Source organism: Kryptolebias marmoratus, linkage group LG13 (assembly GCF_001649575.2).
Source record: "Kryptolebias marmoratus isolate JLee-2015 linkage group LG13, ASM164957v2, whole genome shotgun sequence".
Classification (NCBI taxonomy): Eukaryota; Metazoa; Chordata; class Actinopteri; order Cyprinodontiformes; family Rivulidae; genus Kryptolebias; species Kryptolebias marmoratus.
Genome location: NC_051442.1, coordinates 19,864,932 through 19,887,103, shown reverse-complemented (window position 1 = coordinate 19,887,103; position 22,172 = coordinate 19,864,932). Strand labels below are relative to the sequence as shown.

Here is a 22,172-nt window from a genome sequence, read left to right as displayed (position 1 = left end):
TTGTTAAGCTGAACTTAGACACATTTTGGATAGAGGGAAAATTAAATGATCAGTAAAAACAAAAACGATGAAAGAAGAACAGCTCCATTAAGATCCACAGTGCACACTTTGGAGGTTTGGCCATGGCCTCGCTCTACCAACGTCAACACAATTGTAAACCAGAGATTAGACCAATATGGCTTAAAGCCTCATACAATAATTAGGAACCTTTTATATAAAAAATTATAAGTAAGAGGTGAATCTTGTTTATGTCATTTGGAAATCAGGACATTTGCTCATTTTTCTTTAAAGGAACAGAAACTTTTATCAGGTTGCTATTCAGACACATTTTTTATTTGTCACCTTTTTTCTCATTGCTGCCTTTTCCCTCTGCTTTCTATGTAAACAGTTGTGGCCAGGCGTTGCACAATTTATGATCTCTCTTAAACATGTCTGTGGTGCCACTGAGTCAGCACTTTTTGCTCTGCGTCAGTGTCTGTATAATTTAGTATCCACGTCCTCTGTTGCCTCAGTGGATCACAGCTCTGTCAGTCTTCTCCAGCCAAAGGGGGGATTGGAGCTGCAGTGTTTTCATCATCCTCACTATTGCTATGATTTAGGGGAGGGGGGGAAAGATGAAAACATGTACTGTTACTGGTCCATGTTATTATCCCTGTGCAATGTTTTGACTACACTAAGTGGAGCTATAAAAAGTCTAATTGAATTGGTTATGATTTTTCCATGACTCAGATCATATGCTCACTACCTAAAAGAATTATAAGTGTAAGTAAAACTAAAGACTTTTTAGGGATTTGTTTTAGGCTTTATGTTTGTATTGCATTTGTTTTGGTACCTTTTTTAACTTTTTACCTGACATCATCACGTAGCTCTGAGTAAGCCATCCAGTACTAAAACAGAACAATGCAACACATTTAACATCAGTACAAAGATCAAGATTTTTTATGATCTTATGCTAAACAATTAGTTTCTACTTTAGGTGGCTTCTAGTCATTTCTTTGCTTGTCTTTTGTTTCAGAGATTATAATAAATCATTCCATTACAGTTGAATAATTTTATATTTATCAAAAGAATAAGTACATGAAGATTTTTTTCCTATTTAAGAGTATTTTGTTCAGTTTTTTGTCTTTGTGGGGTACAGTCCAGGTGCAACTTTAAAATGGGATCGATTGTTCAGAACATGTCGGTCAATGGAATATTTATCTGGTCAGAGAGGAATAGAGAAAAAGAGTGTGTATGAAGAGATTCATCTCACTCTGCCATCTTTTCATCCTGATCTTTATAATAAGGTGGAAACAATCATCTCATCTTGAATGTGAACAAAACAAAGAAGATGATTGTAGATTTCAGGAGAAACAGGGTCAGATCAAACCCTATTACCATCATGGGAGAAGAAGTGGAGATGGTTGAGGAATATTAATACCTCGGTGTTCATCTAGACAACAGACTGGACTGGAAACTCAACAGTGAAGCCATCTACAAGAAGGGGCAGAGCAGACTGTACTTCTTGAGGAAGCTTAGATCCTTCAAGGTTTCCAGCAACATCTTGCTGGAAACCTTGAAGTCTGTTGTTGAGAGTGTCATCTCCTCTGCCATCAGCATCAGAGCCAGGGACCTAAAAAGGCTCAACAGCCTGATAAAGAAGGCTGGTTCTGTTCTGGGGATGACTGTGGAACCTCTGGAGATGATGATGCAAAGAAGGATTTTGCATAAAATCAAGGAAATCATGGACAACCCTGACCATCCTCTTCATGAGACCGTCATCGGAAAACAGAGTCTCTTTAGTCAAAGGCTTCTTCAGATTAGCTGTAAAACGGACCGCTACAGGAGATCTTTCTTGCCCACATTCATCACATCTATAATAACTCCTTGATTTAAATGAGCTACGTCAACATTTAATTTCCCTTTGGGATAAATAAAGTATTTTTTAATTGAATTGAATTGATTTTACTTGGACTTTACTCCCAAATCTTCTCAAAAACACCCTTTCGAGGTGAGATTTACAGCTTTTCATGGTGCCCTGTTCACGCTCCCATTCATCACATTCCAGTGACTTTATTTATCTCCATTGTTATTATTTTTGGACCTTGAGCCAAGTTATTTCTGCCTCATTTGAAATGTCCCGACACGACACATCACTTTATAGTAAAAAGCAAACATGTTTTCGCATGTTGCTCACATTTTCCACAGGTCACCTTCGTGTTGTGCTTCTCTAATCTGTACAACTCGGGAACAAAGCTCCGGTCAGATTAAGTAAATCTGGCAAAGACAGCAAACTGTTAGAGAGAGGGAGGGACTCTATCTCTAATAAGTGGTGGTCGTTGCTATGGCAACCAGACACTTATTAATAAAATCTGTGCCAGCTCTTTTTAGGTCTGTCCACAAATCCTGTCTCTGATATGTGAAATGGTCCATAAAGTTCATATTTTCATTCCCATACATGCAGACATTTCAGAGAGACTTGTTTTCACATGTGCCATTATGAGGTCAGTAAATCCTTTTAGTATTGCCGCAAAATGAGCTCTGCATCTGCTTCCCTCCTCACACACACACACACACACACACACACATACACAATCTGCTTTGTCATGGCCATCTTTTCAGCAGCTACAGCACCTCTTACTGTTACCGAGAGGGTTTTTGACAATGCATGTCATAATGCTACATGCGGGATCATTTCTGACGGTCATTTTTGTGTAATGCTTGTGGCACATGTGTGAATGCACACATGGCTGTCAGCTCCAGCTTTTTTACCTAACAACAGTGAGGGAGGGGGTTGTGACTCGGAGCAGTGACGAAGCAAAAAATGTGTCCGGCGCAGGACAATCTGTGCTGCTCCTTTGAGATTGTGTTGGGAGTCTGAGCATTTCCTCCCGTTAATCCGCTGTAAGATGATTGTCTGCAGTGGACCAAAGAAATAAGGCGAGGATTCTTTGCTGCTTGTGTTTGTTAAAGGGAAGTTTGAACAGTAGTCTTGACCAGGTGTCCTCTAAAGGTTTTAGGAAGCTGAAAATATCAAAATTGTCTGCAGAAGAATTGCTGTTTCTACACATTTTGCCCTTCATCCTGCTAAACTGATGTCTGGTTAGCTTTACTTTAATCTTTTTCTTTTTTCCCCCTGATGTTTTCTATTAGGCATTTAAATAAAGTGTTATTAACTTGTCTGGTTAGCTGTCTTTTGTGAGCGGTGCAAATTCTACATCAGCTTCAAAGTACGCTATGTTCTTTCAAGAATACAACATCAGGGTTGCTTCATAACAAAATTAAGTTAGTGGTGCCAAGTAATATCAGGTGGAGAGAGCTTTTTGGAGCCAAGGAGCCTAATGTACCAGCCACACTGAATCTGAACTTGTGTGTGTTTATAAAAAGTGAGTGCGTGCTCTAAACTGATGAGTTCGAAAGGTTTTTGGTCGAGGTAATGTGAAATGGCACAGATTTGTTAATGTGAAAGTAAACTGTGTCTTAAATGGCAGAATGATTAAAGTATCTGAGATCTGCATGTACTGGTCTGAACCTCAGGGGATGCTCTGACTGGTGACTACTGTATTATGGTTCACCTGCTCCCAAGATGAAAATAAGTAACATTAATGATGCACAGCTGTTTCATTAGTCTGATGCTGGAGCTGACTCAAGTCAAAGGTCAGAAGATCGGGGGGGGGGTGCTTCAGTCTTCAGGCTCGTGCAGAACCAAACATGGTTGTCACCACTTACATTTATGTTAATAAAATAATATGAAAATTAAAATAAGTCTCAAAATGTAAACATTTAACTGCTTTTACAAGACAAAAAGTGGCCAGGCTCGAAGTGGAAGAAACAGAGTTGGAGTATTTACTCTGCAGAGGATCTTAAAATATCTTTTATGGAAATGGGAGTTTATTGTGAACCAAAGGACATTAATTTGAGTTGATGCCTTCAGTATTGTCAGACAGCACTTAGCTTTGGAGGATGTTTTATTGAGTCTGAACAGTTTGGCACAGCCTTGACTCCCACCACCTTGACTGCCATTAGCTCGGATGTTTAGTAGAATTTATTTTGTAAAAGTTGCAGAAAGAATTACTTTCTTTAGGTAGTCTGCATTTGTGTAGTGTCTCATCATCCTAATCTTGGATCTTTTTATATAAAATGCCCTCCCAAAATAGGAGCTTTTGGACCTCAGGGGATGACTTAATAGCCCTTATAACCATTTGAGGTAGTTTCCCCACCACACTGGTGGAACTGATAGTTGTTTGTAGTCCTTTATAACTACATTTAATGGGTCTTTTTTTAGCTCCTCCTTCAGAGTAGGCACTTTCTTAGCTCAGTAGGGTCTCTTGAGTCATGTAAGGGCTTGTGATTGGCCAATAACAGAAACGTACATTGATTGGGAAAACAGATTGAACGCTCTTCCAGCGCTGTGAAAAACTGATTTTGCAAAGTTGAAGCTTATTAACTTTTCTACTATGACTTGCTCTTCTTGGATGGTGTGCAGCTCAGAGTAGACTGATCTGTCGTATGAGTCTTGGTTCTTACAGCTCCAGCCTTCTGAATGTTCGTGGTGCTTTTTCAAAGTCTTTTCAAACAAAAATGAAATCAAAGACCGTCAACACAGCTCCAACTATGGAGGGTGCTGTTGATATTGTTATTGTTGGTGAAAGTCACATGCATATGTGATGTGCCATGCAGATTGCTGACCCAGTGCGCAACCAGTGTGTTCCTCTGGCAGTGCGAAAGCAAATGCATAGATCCTTATAACCACTCCATAGAGGGCCTTACAGCCCTTATAACAATCAGAGGGTTCTTGATCTGGACACACTTTTAAAGGCAGCATTGTTTGCAAAAATGACCGGCTGAAGAGCTGAAATGCCTCATTTCCACGTCCACTCAGGAGATTTTAAATGATAATTTTATAAAATGTCGTTTTGACAAAAAGCAATTTGCCCATAGTTTGTCTAATCTACAGATAATATGATTCAGAAACAGGACACTCTTGCAAATTACATTTCAATTATGATGTGAAATACTGATGATAATTCTTCTAGAAAACCCATTTAAGGAAGCCTTTTAAATCTGAATAAAAAAGAATAACTAGCATTGAAACATCCTTCAGTCTCCTGGGTTTTTTTTGGGGGGGGGGGGTCCCTGAAGTTTGACCTGATAAGTATTTACTCAGTCAGAGCAGGGCACCGGCGCCCTTAGCTGCAAAAGGACAGCATCGACTGACCTCTTTTGTTCCTTTCTCCTTCTCACTTCTGCCTCTTAAAGAGCTGCGGTCTAATTTTAGCAACCAATCCATTAGAACAGATGCTGTATTAGTTGTGAGAAAGATTTCTGGTCACATTGGATTCGATGATTGTCACGGCTATCAAAAGAGACAAATTATTTTAGTTCCGTTTAAAGACTAACTCAATGCATGACTTGCGAAAAAAATAATTAAGGGTGTGATTTGTTTTACCAATTATCTTCGTCTTTGTTTGCGCAGGACTGCAACACAAAGTCACAAAGGTCTTTGGTGTTTGTTCAGTGCCGTCTTTTCACTTGAGCAGTGTCAAAGCAAAAGCAATAAAAATATGCAGACGCTCCTCCCTCATTATTATTGTTCATTATTGAGAGAAATGTTGTTTAATACTGAGCTTTACATCAAAAAGTTGTGCCTCATTGACCACACAAAGTCATGCGCTCCTAATTGAAATGAAATTTTAGGCCTCCTTTAGTCAATTTTTAATCTGCTACGTGATGTCTGTGACACAGCTGCTGCAGGTTGTGAAATTTTCCCTGGCATGCATTTCTATACCAGAGGCTAACCTTCCTGATAAAGTGCTTAATTCAGCACAGTTAAATTATTAACTTTAGCCCCTTCTCTGCTCTGTCGTTTGATGTTGCTATTAGTATATATGTAATATTGTTATTTATTTTTCATATGTACCGTATATTGTGTAAGTAAATAATGAAAGAGATATTTTTGTCTAACTCTGGTCTGTTTTTATGTCAAACAGGGTGAAGAAGGGCCTCCCAGTCTGGAGTACATCAAAGCAAAAGACTTGTTCCCCCAGAAGGACCTGGTGAAGGAAGATGAGAGTCTTCAGGTGGGTCGAAATGTTTCGAGACACAGATCGGTTGTTATTTCAGCAGATTTTTTCAGTAATTCATTTTAACTAGTGCAGCTTTCCTTGTCTTTATGATAATTTTCACAGATGCCCTTTTGGTTTCTGTGCTACCTGTGAATCAGTATAAGCCTAGGAAAACAATACCTGAGTGAAGAAAACAGACACGGTTGTCCCAAAAAGAAAATTTAAAAAAAAGAGATTTTTATCTAAACTAGAGAGACTCTTGTATGTTCATTATTCTTGTTTAGAGTTCAAAACCTGTCTCATATAATCAGAGATTATTAAAGTCTGTAAAATAAAGTGTTATGACAAATTGAGCTGTGAGAATCCAGTATAACAGATCCATTCACTGAGGGTCCAGCAGCACAACTGCATAAACTGGATTTTTTTTACAACACTCACCTGGATAGCCAACATAAAAATCCTTAACAACTGTCTCAAAAGTTGCATGACAATATACAAATTAATTCTTGTTTTCTACCTTTTAGTAAAATTATTGCTTTTAAATTGATTGCTTCTTTTATTTTTATTACATTTATTCTTAGATTAAGCACTTTGAGTTACCTCTGTATTTGATAAGTGCTGTATAAATAACACTGAGTTGAGTTAAATTAATGCATCGGCATGTCAAAATACAGTTTTCTTTTAGGAAAAGCAACAAAAGTTTTTTCCCTCCGATTTCTTCCTGTTTCACTGCAAGTAACAGTAAATATAAAACCTCTGCAGTTATCCATGTATTTTTATTCAATATATAAATTCATTGTTTTTCTGATATTCTGAACCTTTGCTTTCTTTAGGCAGACCTTGCTGAGTTTTATTGAAGATTCAGCTCCAGAGGACAGTCCTCTGTTCTGTAACACTCAGCACCATGTCTGTGTAATAAACAACAACAGTCTGATGAAAAGACAAAGACTTGTAGTTTCAGATTGTGACCTTGTGTTCAATACTGGCTTCAAGTTTCACCTCAGTTTTACTCTAAAACACCCTCCTGAGACTTCAGTGGGTGGAAAGATGTGCAGTGACTGCAAAGAAGTTACTGCAGGAGTCTGAACTTTATAGGTTCAGACCCCACAATGAAGTGAGGTTGATTACTCTAACGCCAAAGGAAGGCAGCAGATTGCATCAAATCTTTACTTTGTTTCAGTCCCCTGTCCTGAGCAGCACCTTGGCGACAGTGGAAAGGAAAAACTCCCTTTAAACAGGAAGAAACTTCCAGCAGAACTGAGCTCAGGACGAGCAGTCATCTGCTGGGGTCAGAGAGGACAGGAACAGAAGATAGACAAACATAGAATGACTGGTTCAGGTGTAGTTTCTCTTGGAAGAAAGACAAAGAAAAACACATGTTAATGACAGAAATAATTACAAATACAAACATGGAGAGTAGAGAGACTAAAGAAGAGCAGCTGAACAGCATTTAGGTCACTTAAGTGACAAAGACTTGTTAGTCTGTTACACAGTGATGGGTAATTTTTGCTCTTTCGTTTGTAGTGTTGAGTTTCTGATGGTTAATAGAGTTGAACCTTGTGTGTGTGTGTGGAGAACTGGACAAAGAAAAGATGGAGGGAGTAGGGATCCACCCAGCCGGGGGTCATTCTCTGCTGTTTCTTTTTGTTGGTTTCCATCAATGCATGTTTCCACTTGAACTGCAATGAATTGAAGGGAGTTCAGCCTGTTCAAAGTGTTTTTATTTATAAAGGGCCGTGCTTTGAAAGGCTTACAGCCAGGAAGTGTGCATAGATTCAGATCAGTATCAGTCTAATGAGGCAAATACTTCTATATTCTTGCACGCTCTGACTCCATTTTTGCCTGCGTTCACACGTGCAGTCACACCTTCTGTCTATGCTTTTGCGCTTTTAATTTAAATTTATTCCTTCCATGCATCTGCTGTGTCTAAAAACACATTTCTTGCGAGCAAATCACAGGCTTCCCCTCACCTATAGTATTTAAAGATTGCCGCTCTGTATTTGCAGACCGCGGTTGTACGCTCAGAGTTGTGTGTGCATGCCCTGACATGCAGGCAGCTTGAAGCAGAAGTCACGACTCACTAGTGTGAGCAATATTCATGGTTCTCTCTGCTCCCTCCCCCCCTTCTTTTTCATCTTTCTGCTGCTGAAGGCTTCATAGAGGAAACGTGACACAGTATCTTCTGCTGCACTTGCCGGCTGCGCGTGACTCATGCACCTACTTCTGGAGCGCAGCTTGGTTAATGCAGCTCCCAGTCCGTACAGCATGTTAACTATGCCAGTCTCACCAGAACGTGTTGGGTTTCTCCCTCAGTAGAAAAGCACTCGCACTCAGAAGCTGCACGATCATGTTTTAGTCATTTCTGCTGCTGTTGAAGCAAACTGGGCCCCAATCACTCAGCTGCGCATACAAAACAAAAATTTTATTTTTTGTGTTTGTGCTGCTTTTATTATTTTTTTAATCATTCATAACATAACATTATCAAGACTGTTTTTTTTCTATTAGCAACTTTTGAGTTTTCAGCTCTGCTTGTTTGTCAGCCTTTTGTTCTCTTGTCTCTTTAGAGTTAGCTCAGATATTTTTTTTATTAAAGCATGCCAATTGCCGATAATGAATTTTAAAATTAAAAACGTTCAGACTGGAGGCCTGGTACCTAAATTTGGCTCAGATGTCTGACTGCAGAGTACAATGTGCTCCAGTTCCCAGGTTAAGCTGTCCTTTTTTCCCCCGCTCTCTGTTTGGATTTATGTGTGCATTTACAGTTAAGCAGCAGCAGGTGCAATGACAGGCACAAAAAAACATAATATACATTTCATATAAATATAGGCTCTCTAGGGTCTAGAAATATAAGATAAGTGGTGGCCTTGACCAGACGCCGGTACTACAATCAGGGTTAATGTCTCGGCGAAGGGATTCGGGTTCAGTTCAAGATTATCAGAATCATTAAGCTGCTTCACTTTTTATATAAATCTTTTAAGGCAGCATCTTTTGCTTGAAACCTTACTTGCCCTGGTTTGGTTTTTGGATAAGAAAATTTCAGCAGATCTCTCTAATTTTCTGCAAATATGTGGGAAAAAAAATCTGCTGAAAACTTTACTTTTTTCATTGGTATTTGATTCTAATAGAGCTTGACATGTCATTCTGTTGTTTTGTGTTTTTAAACAGAAATTTAATCTTTTTACTTTTTTTTAGTTCAATTTCATTGATTTTTATTTTGTCAGCTTTATTTAGTTTTACTGAAATTGTGCTTTTATTTTTTTTTGGTTTGTTGTATTTATTGTATAGCACGTTGGTCCAACTTGAATGGTTTTAAATGTGCTTTATAACAAACTGATGTCGACAAAACAATTTTCTGTGACAAAATGAAACTAATCAAGGAGTAAAACGTATCGATCTCTTCTCGCTAGTAGTTTATTGTGTTCGCCACGTCATTAATCCAACTTCCAGCCGTGCAGTGCGATCTTTTTCTGTAATCCACCTGACAAATTCACAGTTTTAACATATTTGAGGCAAGTTGCTGAGAGGGGAAAAAATAGAAAGTATAGTTTTGGACACACAACACAGATTAATGTAGTAAAAGCCATTGAACAAAGTCTTTCTAGGAAAATGTGGCTGACTCATTCTGATAACTAAGAATTAGAAGTAAAGGCCTACTTTTAATAAAACCTAATAAAAGCTGAGGTAAATGAAAGCCTCTGCCTTCATTAGAAAAAGCTCAGTCAGTCACTATTAAATATTTAATAAACTGGCCTATTTCTGTATCTTTCCTCTACGTATAGGATTTATTATTTCAAAGTGAGATAGTTAAATGTAGAAAGGATAAACATGGGTCTACTTAGTTTATTGTTTAGATATTATCACCGGGCCGTACACAAGAAAATGTTTCCCCTCTTTTTAATAAGTTCGTTTCTTTTTGTACTAACCTGAATGAAAATACCAATAAATGTCAACAGTTTATCATAGTTATTTGGTTTTAATATGTAACATTTATAGTATTTCTATCAAACTTGTGATGTATTATTTTTATTTTAAGCTTAAAGTTTTGCAGCTCTGGATAAATTTTATTTAAAGGAGTAAGACTGGCTCTTTCGATTGTGAAGGTTGCAGACTCCCGACTAAAGCAACACTCATCAATAATGTGACTCACTGACATGTTTGACCAGCAGGGAGCTGTGCTTAAATAGACTATCAATAACACTTTTATTGAAGACTTTCGGTGTCTCTTTCTCTTTGGCATTATAGATGAAGTAATCTGAGCAGTTTTGAACTTGCTTTATTATTCTACAAATCACATTCAGCATTGTTGGCTCCGTGCTCTTTACCAGTGGTTGCTGATGTTGTTTTAAACCTGCCTGATTGTTCTGATAATATCCCATCTGCTCCGCTGCATGGTGTCTTTTCAACATGCGCCGGTGGGTCCTGCTCCATGTGAATCAGCAATACACGCTAATGTTGTCACTAAGCAACGCCGTTGTCCTCACTACCGCCGGCCAAACAAGATCTGAGTTGCCATCCATGATCCTCAGTGGTTTTAAGGCATCCAGAACAAAAATGAGTGGGAATAACCAACTTCACTTTGGAACATCAACCGCAGACTTTTGTACATAGTGAAAGAAAATGATTTGACATGCAGTAAAATTAGAGCCCTAATCCCTGAATAATCTTGTATAAAATCGCTCCATTTCAGGCTGTCAAATTAACTCTTTAAAAAGAGGCGTCACCGTTGAGCAGTAGAGTAACATTTACCACAAGGTGAGTGTGAAGTTGAGCTCTGAGAAAAGAGTTAAAAGCTTTGGTTTATTTCTAAATTAAAAGATTATTTAGAAGATGGCAAATGTGCTTGTGTGACACATGCACTCCCTTTGCTTTTAAAGATAATTCCCTGGCTCTGAATGTTTTAAAAAAGTACTATCGACCTCTCTTGGAAACCAATTACCTTAATGTAGGGGTCTTGTTGCAGCCAAGGCTGGGACTTGGCTGTGACTGTAATGAAATGGGTACATGTAAGAATGTTAATGGAAAGTCAGTCCTGTTTTTTGTTTGCTTGCTCTTTTAGGCTCAGTAACCAGCTCAATGTGCTCACAAAGGTTTGCCTGTAAAACCATGTGTTTGTACTAACTGAACGATTGAGCATGCATACTGTCTTTAATGCCATCTTGAATTGGACTGACTCCCATTCAGTGATTACTTTGTGCAAATTTCCTTAAAATTTGTTCAGTGTTTTTATGAACTATTTTGCCAACAGACAGATACATGCACTCAGGGACAAACAACCCCATCGGGAGGCGATTAAAACAGGACTGATGGACTGAAAGGATTTAAACACGAGCCAAATAACTGGTGCTGGAAAAATGTTTTAAATAGACTTAAACACAGTTTTTGTGTCCCTATAGGTGCCATTCCCAGTTCTTCAGGGGGAAGGAGTGGAATATCTTGGCCGTGCAGATGAAGCCGTCATCGCCATTTCTAACTACAGACTCCACATCAAGTTCAAGGACTCAGTCATCAACGTGAGTCTCAGACTGTAAACATGCAGAGGAACCACAAATGTTTTGCTTCAGTACAAATGGCACAAGTGTCTGAGTAATTCCTACTTCTGCCATGCCACACCACTGCAGGGGCCAATCACAGGAGAGAGGAGGATTTAGTGTTTAGTTTGGACACACGCAGACTTTCTCTCCCTCCCCATCTAAATTGTATAAATGTGTAACTCTGTTAACAAGGCAGAAAAAAAAAAATTCAAGAGAATTGTAGATGAGGCGCTCATAAGGTGGTTTAGTCCTATTTCGTCATATTTGCGATGAAGTTGTTTGTATCAGGGTTGTACCACAGGAGTGGTGGGTTTTTTGATCTTCGGACAAAAAAAGGGTTTGATGTGACATCCAAGTACCAAAGCCCGGCCCCCACTAGCACTGAGGTCCACCAGCCCTCTCCTGCTGACGTCAGGCCTTGCTCAAACACAAACAGGCATATTGTTTACACTCACTGGCAGTGAAATTCCTCCTCCTTCCCAAAATCTTGTCATCTTCTCCAGAAGGATTCAGTATTTGGAAATCTTGGCAGGGATTTTAAAACAGGAATGAAGGTCTGATTACCTGGATGTTTAAGTCCCCTCTTTCACTTGTCTTAGCTTAGGAAAGGAGAAGGGGAGTAACTCATTGAGTTTAAATGTGACCAACTAACAAGTGGGGGCTCCTGCCTTGACCTCTAGCTGGAGAGATGAACTCTGCATGAATGTCAGCGAGCCACAACCTCTCACCCACACCTCCCTGCACAACTCGCCCCATACTTCTAAGCTGTTTCCTCACCCTTTGCCCCCATCTGTTTGTCTTTCTCTCCATGATTTCCATTTGCTTCAGACATGTGCTGCAAGTAGCACACGTGTGATTGGCCGAGTTATCTTTCATCTTGCACTCTTTGGTGTTTTCTTTCCTTTAACTCTTCATTTCCCGTTTGTCTTTTAAGTTATTTGAGTTTAATAGATTTTTTTTTCCTTTTTTTTCATTTCCTTGTGTCTTGTCCTCCCTCCCTCTCTCTTTGTGTTGACTCCATTGTGTCACTGTGTTTTAGACCTACCCAGGTGTGGACAATGAGATCTCTGTGAGTACCCTGTGATAAAACATCTCCCTCTGCCACAGTCTAGACAGCCTGGTCCGTTAGCTCCTCTTCACTCTGCATGGTTATTAGGCACTAAGACAAACTGTAACTACACTCTGCTGGGTGGTGATAATAACCTGCTGATTTTCTGTAAAAGGACTGTTGGACAGGGATTGCTCTAAAAAACAACAAATAAAAGTACTGTTTTTTTTTCAAAGATTACAAGTATCGACATGCTTACAGTGTTTGCATAGAAATTTGTCAGAAGTGGAGTTATGTGGGTGATTTAGTGAAACTCAGCAGCACCTTTATTCAACCATATTACTGCCAAGCTTCAGCAAACAGAGCAGACATCAGCTGTTAAGTATCATAAGACATTTAAATGCCAAGTTAGGGTATCAAACAAGTGTAGTTCCCTTTCTGAAGTGAGTTTAAAACTTCACTTTGTGTCTCATATGGACTGAGTCTGAACTGAGCCAGAAGGCGATAACATTTTTGCAGCTGTGTTTCTGCCCTGGCAGCAGGCTGACTGTCGATGCTCTCTGTCTCCCCCTACAGGTGCCGCTCAGGCTGATCGAAGGCGTGGAAGGCAGAGATATGTTCCAGCTGCACATTATCTGCAAAGACTCCAAAGTTGTCAGGTAGGAAGATGAGCTCATGCGCTTAAGAATTTATTTCTTTATATCCAATTCAACAATTCGGCTACGTCAAGACTTCTAAAACGTATAAAAAAGCTTGTCTTAAGATCTAATAATTAAAGATGTAGAAATAGTTGGTATAACTGTTCATTTAGAAGTTATATAAATTAAACCTAAATCCAGCGGCGATCTTTATTTTCTTCTCCACTTTATGTTCACAGTAACTGAATACATGACAATAAGTATCATAGCTTTACATTTCTATTTCTCTTTCCCTCTTGGTACAAACTGTTGGCATGGTAAAACTCTTGATGTTAGGCTGTTTTCAACTTAACATCAAGATGACAGTTTTTAGGCTCGCAGTTTAATATAAATTTCAAAAGATTAATAGAAAAATGCACCGCAAACATAACTCAGTAAGTAATCTATTGTGTTTAAAAGCCTCTAAGTTGATGTTTTTCTCAAGCAAAATAAAAATGTTTTACATGTATTATTTAACGGACACCTGTTTCAGTTCAGCTCTAAGTGAGAGTCAGAAGACAGATTGTTTTTGGCTTTCTATTTTTTCCTGATTCTTTATTTCCTTTGTTGTTCGAGTAACACAGTGGAAGAAAATAGAGGAGTTGGATGGTAGTCATTAAAAAATAGTTTTTTTCAAGTTTATTCCAACTTGTGTTCTCGTTCGATCAGTCCTTTTCATCTGGTATTTGACTGATTGAAAGTTCTGATTTTAAGACTTAAAATTTATTATTTAACCTGAAGCTTTATAACATATTTTTCTATTATCTAAAATGTTAACACGAGATGTTTTGAAAATATATCAAAGTATCACAAGTTGCAAGAATAAAACATTTCGCCTCTTGTCTTTATCTTGTTTTATTCAATAGTGAAACTAAGATGACAGATTGTATTTCATTTAGATTTGCACTGTGTGACAGTAAAGCCAATCTGTTCCTAGCTGTGTTTAATAAATTAATATAAAACTGTGCGATAATGGGAATTCCTGCGTTTTTATTACCTTAGAATAAATAAGTTAAATTCTGAAACTCTGGCGCTCATCATACATGCTTATCTGCCAAACCAAATGTAAAAATAATTTTTTTATTGTGGATATTTCTAATACTTCTAATCTTCATACTGGGTTCTTCACAGATGCCATTTTGCAACATTCAAACAGTGCCAGGAGTGGGTGAAGCGTCTGAACCGGGCCATAGCCCACCCGTCCCGGCTGGAGGACCTGTTCGCCCTGGCTTATCACGCGTGGTGTCTGGGAGGCAACGCCGATGATGAAGACCAGCACGCTCATCTCTGTCGCCCAGGTTCGCATGGCCACAATCGCACAGTGAAGTTGAAGAAAACATTGCCCTTTGGGATTGTTTATGTTCTTATTTATACCTCCATCTGTGTTTTGTGCGCATGCAGGGGACCACGTGCGTCACAGAATGGAAATGGAGGTCAAGAGGATGGGCTTTGACACGCAGAACGTTTGGCGGGTGTCTGACATCAACTGCAACTACAAGTATGTCACACAGATAAAGCTGGCGTTTGACTGAACTGCGTCTGGAACTGGCTGTATAAAATACTACAAAATTTCACAATGACTGATCAGAAAATGAGTTGTGCTGCAGAATTTCAGAGATCTTTTAGAGACTGGAGCTGGAATGGTTGTAATCACAGTGTTGCCAAACAGAGCTGACTGTGTGAGGAAGAGTTCAGTGTGTTTCGGCACAGCTTAATACTCTTCAGCAGAAATGATGGAAAATCTGAGCTTGGAAATTGCAGTAATATTACAGGGTGGCCAGGTCGATAAAGTGTCACAAGTGGTACTGATCAGTGTATTCCTTCAGAGCTTTGAACCAGCTGGTGTTACGTTTTTGTCTGGTTGTTTCTATGACCTTGTCACCAAGAGCCATAGCTAAGGCAGGAGGTCAGGGTGGCCAGTCCTGCTTCAAACTCTTCACAACCAAGTCAAACCAGTTTGCACGGGTCCCACATCATGAATGGTGCCATCGCAACAATGAACCACCGCAACCTCGCTACAGATGTTTTCTGCATGCTGAAAATCCTCCATGACCTGTTGCACTCTGTTACCCAAAATGGGGACCTCACTGTATTCTTGGTAAAGACCCAAAGACCTCGCTAGGTCTGAAAAGACCATCTAGGTATCCAGTTGAAGATTTTTAAGCACCCATAAAGTTTAATATGTTGAGCTTTGATTTTGAGCATGCCATAGTGAATTTATTAAAGTTTCAGCTAACCTCTTTATTCCCTCTGACCAGAGTCTTGTGTCGGCCCTGATAGCATCCGATCTGTGCTGCATTTACCACAGCAGACTAAAACCTAACCAGGAATATTACAAAATATTGCTGTAGGGAATCATTTGTTTTTAGTTTTTTGTTTAGTTTGACCTTTATCTCAGGATTTTAATGCTGTTCTCAAATGGCTTAAATAGCATTATTTTCATTTGTTCCTTGTTTTATTCAAATACTTCTGTACTTTACAGTCCTACCTTTACTCTGGGTTGAGGTTGATAGATTCAACTCAAAGTTGAATTAAACAAATATGAATAAAAAATCAGACAATAGTAATGGAAGCAACAAAATCTCTAAAGAACAAACTTCTATTTTCTTCCTCTTTTTTTATAAAGGTTTTAAAAAAAAACATGCACAAACACAACAAATAACACCTCAAAGAGGGCCAGAAGGATTGAAATTTCAATGAAGTAGCTACATTCGCTGACTTTAAACCTAAAAAACAAAATCTTTTACGAGTATGTGTATGTTGGTTTTTGTTTTGTTTTATTTATTTATTTTATTTTTTTTTTAAAGAAAAGGTTGTTCGGTCTGGTAAAGAACCCATAAGAACACATCCTGCTGAGGGAGACACTCAGGACAGCTGACTAATTATACAAGCTGCATCCTACTGAGACCAGTGACTCAGCAGAGTATTTCATTTTCCTACTCTCTCTCACACACACATATACACACACACACACACACACACACACAATGTCTGTGTCTCCCTCAGCAGGTGAGTAGGAACTGAAGAGAGGATCATGGGACAGAAAGAGCAGGGATCAGAGACAGATGGAGTTGCACAGTGGTGCTTAGATTCTTGTTTTCTATCAAAGCTGAGACTTACTGATGCTGCAGAGCTGTGAAAAATACCGTAGCCTTACAAAACCTCTTACCTGCCGTTCCCCCTGTAGGTTGTGCTCGAGCTACCCACAGAAGCTCCTGGTTCCAATCTGGATCACTGATAAGGAGCTGGAGAGTGTGGCTTCCTTCAGGTCCTGGAAGAGGATCCCTGTGGTGGTCTACAGGTAGGTTTCCTGACACGCGGTGGGCGGAGCTTCATTTTTCTCCAGCTTGCAAGTTAACGCGTGTTCACTGACTCTATAACCTGTGTTCCAGGCATCAGAAGAATGGGGCAGTGATTGCCCGTTGCAGCCAGCCTGAGATTAGCTGGTGGGGCTGGAGGAACACAGATGATGAGTACCTGGTGACGTCCATCGCTAAAGCCTGTCACATGGACACGGGAGCCAAAGGGGCGGCAGCGAGCCGACAGCGGGGGGACGCTCCTGACTCTTGTGACAGTGATTTTGGTAAATAAAAAAAACTGAATACACTGAATACACCTTCCCTTTTTCCCAAAGTATTTCAGCTCCCTAAATAAGGCCTAAACTTTTCAATTAACTCAGTAAAAAAGTTCACTGTGCAGTCTCTGATTCAGTGCTTTTATTCTACATGATTTTATACAACTCTGTCAGAAATATTCAGGTTACAGAACCTGTTTATGCTTCATTAGATATGTAACAGTTTGGATTTTATAGAACAACAAAACTAAGAAAAATAAGCAGAATCACAAAAAAAGAAAAACTGATTCACTTTGGAGCTATTTTAAACAAAAAGAAAGACAGAATACTTTACATTGTGTCCATTATGAAACCAAATTAGCCTCCACGGTGTCAGCTACCAGTCTGTGCATTTAATCCTCAAAGCAGAAAATTCACATTTAGGATTAACATTTACTTATTAGACTTACCTTGAGTTTAACTAAACTCTTGATATATAGTTTCGGTTAAAAAAAATGTATTTTCTGTAAAGGGAAGAACCAAAGTTTCATTTTTAAAGCCATGTTTCTGTATTCTCAGTCATATAGGATTGTCATTTTTATTATTTAATAAAACAAAGTATATTTTGTCCAATTATTCAATTTATTCATCAGTTAAATACTTATATACTAAGAGATTTGGTAACTGCAACAACCCGATCATGATGCCTAAACGTCAGAACTCATTTTTCTGTGATATTCCACCCATTTTGTTGTGGTATGCTGTGGAAAGAGTTACAAAAAACTAGCATCCTGTTAGCTTTTCGAAAAACAGAGGTTGATTCAGATCAGATTGATGAGTTAACAGCTAGTCCGAACTCGGCCAAAACCAAATTTGATTTAATATTAAAACAACTCCACTCTTCAGAATGTCATTGTAATTCGTACAAAAGCTATTTTAAAGACCTTTACATTGGTTTCAGTTTTACATTACACAATTACTCTGGCAGAAATAATATATTTCTTCCCAGAAAGGACCCCAGGCTGCACCAAAAGTGCCATACTTCTGTTGCTGCTATTTGTTCCCACAAATAACCACAGAATTGTGTAATGTAAAGCTGACAGCTGTGTAAAGGTTTATGAAATGGCATTTGCATGAGTGGCTATAATATAAATATAATTATTTGGGATTAGAGTTGTTTTAAAATGGCAGAAATCCACATTATTTTTTTTCAAACTGAGATAGTTCAAAGAGCTATCTACAACAGGTAGGATGTTGATTCTTCATAACCTTTCCTCAGACCCTCACTTTAATTGGTTCTACCTTTACATGTAGGATTTATTCAGCGCTGTCACTAGTTTATACAAGAGTAAATTATCAGACATCACATTGCTTTCATGGTTCTTTAATTACATGCCGCAGTTTAAAAAGCTGCTGTTTATCAGTGTGACTGGAATATAAATCGGTTTATATGATGGTAAATTATCAACACTAAGTAGGACATCTGTCAGCACAGCTTGTAGACACAAACAGCTCATTACAGCTTTTTGAAACATGATTATCTTGATTTTTTTTTTTCCCTTTTCAAAGATGACACAAATATGTCAAAGTGTGAAGAGCTGAAAGGGGTTTAACACATTTACAGATGCAGGTACAGGGTCTTCACTGAGCGGCAGCGTGCCACTCACCAGCTTTGTGTAGAGATGTACTTCACTTCCACAATAGTCCCTCATCTCTTACTGAGATAACCTCATGAAGCAGATCTTTAGTGTTGATCATCAGGAGGAAATGTGGATTTTTAGTAGCCAGTTTTTATTCATCATGCTCATCTTCCTGCTTTTCCTTTCAGTCTCTCGCCCCTTCTTCATCAGCACATTGATTGACTCATCTCTGTCCTGCATGTTTCTCTTTTTTTTTCCTCCTTAGACTCCTCTCTGACAGGCGGCGCTGGCTGCGATGACAGCACTGTCCCACAGAAGCTGCTGATTCTGGATGCTCGCTCATACACCGCTGCAGTGGCAAACAGAGCCAAGGGTGGAGGCTGTGAATGCGAGGGTGAGTGTGATTGTACTGTTTTTTTATTATTATTTCCATTTGTAAACCTCACTAATGAGCACTATCTGGAGTGTTTATTTGAAAGTGTGATTCTAATTCAAAAAGACACTTCTTTTGTTTTCGAAAGGATAGTTCAGATCTTTTAAACCGGTGTTCTGTGGGATAGTTAGGAATAATTATGATATTGCCTATTGTAGATTGCTTTTTCTGCACAGGAAGTGCTACAGATAGCTGTACATTATTTGGTATTGGAAATAACTAGGATTCTATGTAGACAACTTTCTGTGCAAATAACTTTAAAATTTTTTGCAAAACATCATTTAAAGAGCTTTCTGCAACAGATATTTGATCGTATCTTATCCACAGAACCTCACAAAAAGAGCTGAACTATCCCTTTAACAGTGAATCAAAGCTGTTTGTTGGTTTAAAGCATCTAACCTGATAGTTTGTGATGTGAAAAAGTAGGAACGTTGTGTCTGTATATTGTCTGTCGCTTTCTAAGTTTAAATAGTTTGACCTATATTTGAGTTGTTTGTTTGTATTTAGAGTACTATCCGAACTGTGAGGTAATGTTTATGGGAATGGCCAACATCCACGCCATTCGCAACAGCTTCCAGGCTCTGAGGGCCGTCTGCAGTCAGATCCCAGATCCTGGAAAGTAAGTCGATCTCTTTGACCTTTTCTCAGAGCAGTTCTGTCCTCGTTTGCACCTCCCTCCCCTGTTTTGATGCAGTAAAGTAACACCATGCTGAAATGGGAACGCTGCCACCGTGCTGTCCTGTTCCTGCTGGGCCTACACACTGTCTCTGTACAGAGCAACAGCACAAACTTGTGTGTTTTTTTTTTTTTTATGAGTTCAGTGTGTTCTGCATCTGAGTCTAGCGTCTGATACTTTAGTTATATATAAACTACATGGGTGAACCCAGCTGCTGAGACGTCACGTGTTATTTTAAGGCTTGTTGTTCTGTTGGCGGTGTGTACTGACAGAGTCCTCCACAGAAATAGGTCAGAAGCTCCCTGAGCCGTAAAACTCGCGCTACGCGACCACAGAGTGACAGAGACTGATCCATACAGTAGAAAGGCTCAAGGAGACTTTAAATGTGTAGCACTGTGGTACCTTTTGCAGTAAATCTGCTGTAACTTCCTGCAAAGCAATTTGAGAGAAATCTAAAAGCACTGTGTCCTGAACAATCTGTACTCTTAAAAATTTAAAAAGACAGTGTGTGGACAGAGAAATGGCACCGATTTCAAATCATCTCAGGGCAAAAAACTAACAAGCCCAAAACTCAGCAGACGAGAACTTCTAAATGCTTCAAACAAAAACTGAGTTCTCTAAAGATGTTCCTCATAGGTTCTATCAATGGGAAGCAGCATTAATGTTTTCCATCATTAAAACTAGGGTTGCACAATACTTCAAAAATATATCAATATAGCAGTATCAGTACAGAAATTTGGCAATCTAATGGATCTTGGTTATTGCATTATTTAACACTAAAAATCTGGATGACCAAAAGTGAACTTAGACACTAGCAAAAAGCCAGTGACTTGTTTGAATAGATTTTTTTTTTCTTGTGGCCAAAAATGAGAATGCACTTACAACAATTTAATTTATTCTATATTTATACATTTTAGATCTGCTTTTTTATGTCATAGTAAAAATAACCAGCTATTTATGCTTTAATAAAGCTAATTTATTTTTATTTGACCTTTTCACATAGACGTGCAAATATTAGGTGTTTGAATACCTGCTTGGATTTAGTCTTTCTGCTTAATGTGATGTCCATTATCAGGGTTAGTTAAACCAGTTTATCGGACTTATACCCTAGATATGTTAAAGCTACCTTCTATGATGCTACTTTGTACCTGTTAGTGATTATATAATCACGGTCTTGTTGTTTTTCCAGCTGGCTGTCGGCTCTGGAGAGCACCCGTTGGCTGCAGCACCTGTCCGTCATGCTGAAGGCAGCCACTCTGGTGTGTTCGGCAGTGGAGTGGGAAGGCCGGCCTGTCCTGGTACACTGCTCAGATGGGTGGGACCGCACACCCCAGATAGTAGCCCTTGCCAAGATTCTGTTGGACCCCTACTATAGGACGTTAGAGGTGAGTCTGCATGGTTTAAACTTCAGGGTTTAGGAGACATGTTGACGTATTTTCTTCTCAAAATGAAATACCACATATAGACCCACTGACTTGCTGCTATGATCCTCAGTGTTGAATTCATGTTGCCCACAGGGGTTCCAGGTGCTTGTAGAGACTGAATGGTTAGACTATGGTCACAAGTTTGGGGACCGGTGTGGCCACCAGGAGAACACAGGCGATGTGAGCGAGCAGTGTCCCGTCTTCCTGCAGTGGCTGGACTGTGTTCACCAGCTGCTCAAACAGTTCCCCTGCCTGTTTGAGTTCAATGAGGCTTTCCTGGTGGGTGGCTGTCCTCTCCACTTGTGTCTGTCTTTCTGATAAACACGTTCTATGTGGCCATTTTCACCTGAAAACCTCAAAAGTGTGATGGGGTTTTCGGAGGCATTACATGAAATCATATATTTTATTGACAGAACATATTCTGTTTTTAGGTATTCCCCATAAATCATCTGCTACTCTGAGCTGACTGAAAGACAAATAATGTACTAAAAGTGCTAATGTGATGATTTGTCTCCTTCCGTCCAGGTCAAGTTGGTGCAGCACACATACTCGTGTCTTTATGGCACGTTTCTGTGCAACAATGCTCGTGAGAGGGAGGCGAAGAACATCTACAAACGCGCCTGCTCCGTGTGGTCCCTGCTTCGAACAGGAAACAAGAACTTCCAAAACTTCCTCTATGTCCCTGGCCATGATGTGGTAACACCAGATTTTATAATAATGTCCATTTTTGGTTGTTTAGCTTCCACTGAAACACAGCATAGTGATTAATTGTTAAAATCCTGAGAGTTCTTTTAAATAAGCTCAGAAACAAATAATTAGACCTTTAATTTCCAGTTATTTGATAAAAAATTTAAAGCAGACAATCTATTCCTTTTTGTTGGCTCATAACAAATATCCAAGAATAATCTGCAGCTGTAATAGAATAGACGCCATCATTACTTTATAACGACCTCCTGTGGTTGTCCTTGTCACTCGCCGTCTGCCAGGTGCTGCAGCCAGTCTGTCATACTCGGGCACTCCAGCTGTGGACAGCTGTTTACCTGCCCACCTCCTCCCCCTGCACTGCAGTGGATGAGTCCGTGGAGCTCTACCTGCCCCCCTCCGTCACAGGAGACGAGCTCACGTCCCGCTCTCTGGACAGGTATG

The 22,172-nt window shown here is 39.3% G+C and overlaps 1 protein-coding gene across 6 annotated transcripts in view; it reads left to right on the top strand.

Annotated features, from left to right (window-relative positions):
* The window catches only part of mtmr4 (myotubularin related protein 4), a 43,057-nt gene that overhangs the window by 14,431 nt on the left and 6,454 nt on the right, over positions 1-22,172 (top strand). For 4 of the 6 annotated variants that reach the window (XM_017412673.3, XM_037979025.1, XM_017412672.3 and 1 more), the window contains 14 exons: positions 5,970-6,059; positions 11,438-11,554; positions 12,615-12,644; positions 13,200-13,282; positions 14,432-14,598; positions 14,702-14,798; positions 16,488-16,601; positions 16,693-16,883; positions 18,759-18,887; positions 19,434-19,545; positions 20,792-20,987; positions 21,120-21,305; positions 21,552-21,722; positions 22,013-22,167. In XM_017412673.3, coding sequence (XP_017268162.1) covers positions 5,970-6,059; positions 11,438-11,554; positions 12,615-12,644; positions 13,200-13,282; positions 14,432-14,598; positions 14,702-14,798; positions 16,488-16,601; positions 16,693-16,883; positions 18,759-18,887; positions 19,434-19,545; positions 20,792-20,987; positions 21,120-21,305; positions 21,552-21,722; positions 22,013-22,167 — 1,838 coding nt within the window. The remainder of the gene's footprint in view (positions 1-5,969; positions 6,060-11,437; positions 11,555-12,614; positions 12,645-13,199; positions 13,283-14,431; positions 14,599-14,701; positions 14,799-16,487; positions 16,602-16,692; positions 16,884-18,758; positions 18,888-19,433; positions 19,546-20,791; positions 20,988-21,119; positions 21,306-21,551; positions 21,723-22,012; positions 22,168-22,172) is intronic. The other 2 variants (XM_037979026.1, XM_017412671.1) reach the window with 1 other exon arrangement.